This window comes from Eptesicus fuscus, chromosome 7 (genome assembly GCF_027574615.1).
Source record: "Eptesicus fuscus isolate TK198812 chromosome 7, DD_ASM_mEF_20220401, whole genome shotgun sequence".
NCBI lineage: Eukaryota > Metazoa > Chordata > Mammalia > Chiroptera > Vespertilionidae > Eptesicus > Eptesicus fuscus.
This window is the reverse complement of record NC_072479.1, coordinates 36947170-36954488: the sequence shown is the minus strand read 5'-3', so window position 1 is coordinate 36954488 and position 7319 is coordinate 36947170. Positions and strand designations below refer to the sequence as shown.

Genomic DNA, 7319 nt, shown 5'->3' with positions numbered 1-7319 from the left:
GCTTCTAGGCACTCATATATGTACTAACTTATTAAATCTTCTCAATAACCCTAAGGTAGATACCTTTATTAACTACATTTTGTGGAGAAGAAAATTGAGTTTCCACAAGGTTATGTAACTCAAGATCTGCCTGGCTAGTAAGTCATGGACCTGGGACTTGAGCCCATGCACTATGACTCTCAAATCTTGGCTGTTGCCAACCATGCTTTATCTCCTACTAGATACCTTTATCTCACACAATACCCATGATTCCCCTCCCAATGGCAGTAATTTGCCTTCTTAGATTGCATTTCTTCTTTTTTATTTATTTATTGATTTGAGAGAGGGGGGGAGAGAGAAAAGGAGAGAGAGACAGAGAAACGTTGATTTGTTGTTCCACTTATTGATGCATTCATTGGTTGATTCTTGTATGTGCCCTGACCAAGGATTAAACCTGCTCTAACCAACTGAGCTACCTGGCCAGGGTTCATTTCTTCTTTAAAAAAAAATCCTGCTTGAAACAGTAGAGAAATGAAAAAACTTCCAAATTTTCTATGTTAAATTCTTTTGAGATTTAAAGGTGTTTTTTTTAGATGCCAATAGAGATTGTAAAAGTAAAATTATTCTATTTTCCTTTAGAGAATCAACCCTCTATTCTGCTCTCAACGTAAAACAGGAAGCTTTATAGATACCTGTTTGAAGAGTGATTCTCTGAGTCAAGGCTCTACCCTCTCAAGAGGCATAGAAGGACTAGAATCTCTCTGGGACTCCAGTAATTCAAGCCAATTACTGGAACCATTTCTCATCCTCTGGGGCATTATGGAAAATTCAACTCAAATTCATTAGCATTCTGAAAGGTAATTATTTTCCCAAAATATCTGAGTGAATTTTTAGATTCTATATTCAAAATGCCCAGCTAATGTTTTTAAAAATAAATTTCCAATCCCACAAGTGGTCTTTTTCTTCCCAGAATGGTCATGGGATTTTCAACAGACAAGCCCTTTAGAAGGCTTCTCTCATAGGAAAGCATAGTGTCTATGCCCGGTCAGCAAGGCCTTCAAAAGGTCCACAGATCAGTCATCTCATTCGATACTTTATTTAAAATGGAATGCATTTTTAAAATATGAAAAATAAATCACATCTCTCCAAATCATTTAAGAGACATATTTACACAAATTATGAGCATACTTAAGTTCAGGAATGTGATAGTAAAGCATTTGGTACATTGTGATACTTGTTTTTCAGAAGCCGATACTTGCATATTCTGAAACTAAGCATAAAGCCGACAGTGGAATGTAACAGACAATCATTTTATCTTCCTTCTCAAAATTAATAATAGGAAGGACCACCTATTATTAAAATCCAATTCCTCTCCATCCCACTGATCACCAGTAGGCCAGCTTCAGAGGGATAGGGAGTTGGCCTCTCCAGCTTTTATGAAGAATGCCCCAAAGTCCTCCTGCTTCCTTCCCTGGACAATAATGCCCTAAGAAAACCCTGTTGGATCCTACACTCCATTTAGCAGATGTCCTTGCCAACGAAGTTGCAGATCACTTTGTCATCTAATGTTATGTAATTCTAGATTGGCTGTACAACATACAGATCAAAAAGTCACCCTTCAAATTGTGTCCAAACTTTAGAAAGTAGTTATTAAAAACCCACCCAGCACAATTTAATAATTAATACATCTCAGGTTGTTTTGGGTAAATTGGCTTATTCCTCTTGAAAGAATCACTGATGTATTCAATATCAAGCTCTGAAGCTTCCATATTTAAATTTTAGCTGGCTGAAGGCATTTTACTGGTAAAGCAAAAGGAAGTTTGTTTGACATTTACCAAAAAAATACCCAAAAAACAAAGAGAAGAATGAATGTTCACAAGCCCATCCTCATCCTACAAAGCTCTATGTTCTATGGGATTGATCTAGTTTTCACATAAGTCTTAGACCCTCTTCTAAACCTGCCATTGAACATGATATTGTAAGCACTTGGAGACAGGCTAAAACCAAGTCATTTTCCCTGGGGACTGAAAACAAGTGAAGCGTTTGAACTTCCACACTAGCAAAAACTTGTAGTATCAGATTTAAAATGAGGAATCTTTAAGAGAAATGGGTACATGAGGGCAGTTTTAAAAAAAAAAAAATAGCACACACACACCAAAAAATGCCTTTTAACTTAAGCCAGACTTCCTAACAGTGTTTACATATGAGGGGAATTCTTTCAAGCAATGAGTTGGGTTTTTCTACCTCCATTTGAAAAAATGTTAAGTGAAATAAAGTTGGTTTGATTTCCATATGAGAAAATTCCAGCTTCCTCTGAGGGAAATGTTCATTTTGAAAGAGCCCTTTATAAGCCTTTACTCTGACCTCAGCATTCCCTGTAGGGCATAAGCAGATCTGATTTCCACTAAGAAAGTATGCCAAAGGAGCTTCCTCATGTTGTATAGCTTGTCCAGGATTAGCTTTTCTCAGGGAATGAAATGAGGGTAAAGGAAGCTCAGTGTGAGGCAAGAGAAAGAGAAACCACCTTCTGGGTGCTGGGAAGTTACACATTTTTCCCTCCTTTCATTCATTATTCCCAAAAAATAAGTTACTGAGCTGTGTACGAGGCGTGGCGCCAAGAAGTTCAAACACAAAAGTTCAGTTTCCAGATGGGAAATCCTTTAAATTTTCCAACTTTTCACATTTTATGTTTATTTAAGGGGTGAGTTTTCTGTTGGACCTGCCCTTTCCTTCTTTTTCTTGGGTTGAAAGAAGTACTTTTATCTTTTTCCATGAAGGAGATTGGTTAGGCCTTGTAATACCTAAGTGTTTAATATCACTCTTTTTATAGGTAGAATAGAACCACTGACACGCAAAATGCTTTGCATTTGTATTTTGTTTTGTTGCGCTTTGTCAAGCATAGCTGTTTCTTTGTTCTGGAAAGTTATTCAACCATAATAATTTCAAAGTGTCAAAACACAAAAACCATCCCAACTCCTCTCCTTTCTCATTTCTGAGTCTTCACAGTTAAATATTAAGAGACCTTCAAACTAGAGAGCCACTAAGAGGGTCAACTCAACATAAATATCACAGCAGACCAAGGACTAAGGGCTGTGGAAAGACAGGACAAGGAACCACGATTTTGATGTCCCCATTAAGAACCATAGACATGGTGGTGGAAAAATTCCACCAGCCAGTACTTAGCCTATATATAAGCTTAATAAATCTTAATTTTAAAACTACTTGGTATAAATATTATCTTTTTTTATAGCACAAGAATTTGAAGAAAAATCCTTCTATCTGGAAAAAAAGCTGTGGTTTCATAGGGGCTATATGATCTACATATTAAAACACTGGTACAATGAGGCATTATCTTAAAAGTACAGCAGGGGTTCCAAAGAAGCTGAACCAAACTTAGCTTAAGAACTCTTTAGATTTGACTCTCTGAGCTGCCCATCATATGAATGTGTGTGTGTGTATATGTGTGTATGTATATATATATATGATTTTTTAAATCTTTGCAGCTTATGTTCACAGCCACAACTTAAACAGCCTCTGGAAGTGGGAGTCCCCTTAAGTTCTATTTGCCATTTGCTCAAGTTTTAGATGTTATGGCCTCAAAATTCCATCATTTAAATACTGCACTAAAAAGTAATTTGACCATGAAACTCCTTTCCAGATGGAAGGAGAATAAAGGCATCTCTAGCATAAAATTCTGTTTTCATTTCTTGACTAATTTAGCATCGGCCTAATATCGACCTTCCAACTTGGGTGCTGGAAAAATACTGATCAAGACTTTGCAAAAGATAATGGAAAACAAAGGCCCGTTAGTAAAGCCATGCAGATAGGAAGTGATTTTCAGCCCCAAGAGGATTTTGTATCATCTATGGCTCGTTTAAAACTGAAGTAGCATCTGCCCTTGTGGATTTTGACTATCCTTTTGATTTAACACAGAAGAGGGTTTGTTCCACCTTTAAAAGCACCACCACCACCACCCCCCACCCCCCAACCCCTCAGGAACAAGTGGCTGCTAAAACAAGACTGGGGTTGTTTTCCTACTGAAAATCCGGTGTTTATCCAGTCCTTCCCTTTTCAATTTCTGAGTTTAGTTAACCTAACAACAAAACATATAACCCTCCAATTTCTCACAGAGCAATAAAAAGCAAAACAATTGGTTTCTCTGATTAACATTATTTTCAATAAGAAAAAAAAAAGTTATGACTCTTAGTCCTTTGAAATAGTTACAAACTGTATTTTTAAACTCTAAGGTTCTAGGATATGCTTCTAGAATAAAGTAAGGAAATGTGGCTCCAGTAAAGTGTGCAAAGCCCTTGGTGAAGGGTTATCTCTAGTATGGACACAACACAAAAATGTTCTCTGACAAGCTGAATGATTCCCTTTCCCCCTACTATGTTTTTTGAAATGAAACACCTAATACATTTATACTCAGAAACCATAAATATCTCCTTATTAAACCCTTCACAGATGACATAAGCAAGCTTTTTTCTACAGAAGACAGCCCTACCACACATTCAAGATCATCCTGCCATCAGGTGGGTTATGTTTTAAATATTTTGAATTAGAGATTACTACTCATTTTCTTTTAGAAAAACAGATTTTCACAATTACACAACTCTGAACATTTAGCTTCTTTAAACTTCTATTCTACACAACACAGAGTCTAAAGGAAAAAAATAACCTCAAAAAAAAAGTTATATCACAGAGTTTAATTTCAACCACCTGGCATAACAATGAGTGTGTCGGGGTTCTGAAAATGACCTAGGAATAATGAATGAAGTCTCAAGGTTTTCCCCTACACCTCCCTTTTTTCCTTTCCAAGATTAGAACTTACTAGGAAATAGGTTTTGAAAATAAAGTTCCTTTTTTGGAAAATGGCCTACATTCAGAAATGTCTTAGAACAAATATTTTTTTAAAAAAAAAACTAATAAATAATTATAAATCAAAATACATTAAAATAAAATTACAGTACATCTTCGCTCCTAGAAGGTCCACCATACTGGGAGATCCTTTCAAAGGTTCATAAATAAAGCCTTCTAGCCTTGAAATCATTTCCTGCATTGTGATGAGGACGAGTATGCAGAAAACTAAGAGGAATTGTAAGTTATCGGTCGGCTGATGTCCAAACTACTCGATCCGGTGCACAGCAGGGAGACTTGTTTTCCATCCACATGAGGACAACAGAAAGGTGCTCTCACTTCGTCGAGTCCTCAGAACCTGGAAAGAAAGGACACCGAATGAAGTAGGTGGCTCAGGTTCCTCCAAGACCCAGTTCTCTCCGGGCCAGTCAGACGGACAGAGCGTGCTCCCTAAGACACCGGGGTCGCTCCCTCAAGTGCCAGACACGGCAAGAGCCAGCGGTGCCGCCGGGTGCACCCCACTGGACGCGTGCGGGCCGGGTGCGTGGGCAGGTGGCGGTCAGCAGGCCTCCCCGCCGGGCCCGAGTCCCCCACGCTCCCCTCTCTGCCCGGCTTCTCCTGGCTCTAGCTGGCTTCGCTTCTTTCCACCTACCCAGAAACTTGAAATAACTTCTCAGTTTTCCACCCAAGAGCCAAACCCGTGAACACACTTCCAACTCCTAACAGCCCGAGACCCAATCAATCCTCGCACGGCCCTCGGGAGCCCGAGTTGCTGGGGCCTTACCTCGCCTTGCCCGGGTGCTGCCCCCTTCAGGCAGAGTTGGAGGTGCTGCGGAGAAGCCGGTGGCCGTGCGGCTGCGAGAGCGGTTGTTGGTGCGGGTGCGGTAGCTGATGCGGGTGCTGGTGCGGATGCGAGTGTGGATGTGGATACGGGTGGAGCTGTTGGGGCTGCGGCTTGGGTTGGGGCTGAGGCTTGGGTTGAGGCTGCGGCTGGGGTTGGGAATGTGGCTGGGGCTGGGGTTGGAGCTGGGGCTGGGGTGGGAGCTGGGGCTGGGGCTGGGGCTGAAGCTGCGGCTGCGGCGGCTGCTGCTGCTGGACCAGGTGCTGCTGCTTCTGCCGCGTGGACTTGACCGCCAGGATGGCCTGACGGTTCTTGTACTGCACCATCTGCAGCGTGATCTCGGCGTTCCAGCCTTGGTCCTGCGGGCACCGAAAGTCGATCTCCTTGCCTTCGGCCATCACCACCGTGAAGTACATGTACTTGCCCTTGCGCTCCACGCAGTCCACGGTCTTCATGTTGGAAAAGTGCAATTCCTTGAGCTTGGCCGGCGGCTCGAGGACGGTCGCGGTGGGGCCCCCGGGCTGGGACGGCTCCGCGGGCCCCTGCCCGGGCTGCGGCGGCGGCGGCGGCTGGTGCTGCAGCTGCTTGGGCGGGATGAGCAGGAGCCCCTCCTCGGTGAGGATGCAGCACTTTTTCTTCCAGAGCTGCAACAGCCCGTCGCTGCGCTTCTCCAACACACCCTCTTTCAACGCCTTGCAGCCGCTGCTCTCCAACATCTTCCCGGCATAGGAGGGGGCGCCGCTCGGCTCGGCCTCTCCGCTCCCAGCCGCCCGGGCCGGGGGCAGCAGCAGCAGCCGCGCTCCGTCCTCGCCCCAGCGGGTCCCGCGGCGGCCGCCCGCCCGGAGCGCGCAGAGGAGGCTGACGCGCAGGAAGCAGAGCGACGGCGGCTCGGGGTCCGGGCAGAGGGGCAGCCGCGTCCTGATGCGCCACCAGGTCCCGGAGCTGCGAGCCGCCGGGCCTCGGCCGTCCTCTTGCGAGCGCTCACCGAAGGGCACTGGCCGGGCCCCCTCGCGGCGCTTTTGAATGGGCCATCTTCCCCACCCCCGAGTGACACCCAGCGGAAAAGGCGGCTCTTGGCGCCCGCCCCGCGGGGGAAAGCCCAGCTCGGAGAGGCGCTCCGCCGCGGGCGCACGCCTCATTAACTTGGGGCCGGTCCAAAGCCGGCCGCGCCCACGCCCCCCTCCCTCGCTCCGCCTCTCACCGCCCACTCGCTTCCACGCTCCTTCCTAGGGTGACTGCGGGGACCCGAGCCCCGGAAACTCCCCTTCTCCTTCAGGGGCGACAGTCCAGGGTGCCCCCGCTGCCCGGCGACAAATGCCAACTCCCACAGGGCGCCGAGAGGCCATCCCCACCGGCCCGCCTCTCCCCGGCCGGCGGGGGCCGGCTGCCAAGCGCCTCAGAAAATGAAGAGGGGGCTGCGAGGTGGGGGCAGCGGCCAGACAGTGCCCGGGACGTCAGCCTCGCCCGCCGCCCTCGGGACCCAGCCCTGCGATCGCGCCGGGCCCCGCAGTCCCGCGGAGCCGAAGTCCTGGCCTGGACGGGCGAGGGGGCTGAGGATGAGGCTCGCGAGCCGTGGAATCCGCGGAAGGGTGCCCTCCCCGACCCTACGTAAACGTCTCGGTGCACAAAGGCCGAGAGGACA

The 7319-nt window shown here is 46.1% G+C and overlaps 1 protein-coding gene across 1 annotated transcript; it reads right to left on the bottom strand.

Annotated features, from left to right (window-relative positions):
• Positions 1–3965: 3965 nt before the first annotated feature.
• On the bottom strand, positions 3966–6816 carry PHLDA1 (pleckstrin homology like domain family A member 1). Its single transcript, XM_008143832.3, has 2 exons — positions 5621–6816; positions 3966–5194 (listed from the first exon to the last, which is right to left on the bottom strand). The coding sequence occupies exon 1, from the start codon at positions 6814–6816 to the stop codon at positions 5647–5649; it is 1170 nt and encodes a 389-aa protein (XP_008142054.2). The 3' UTR covers positions 3966–5194; positions 5621–5646.
• Positions 6817–7319: the final 503 nt, after the last annotated feature.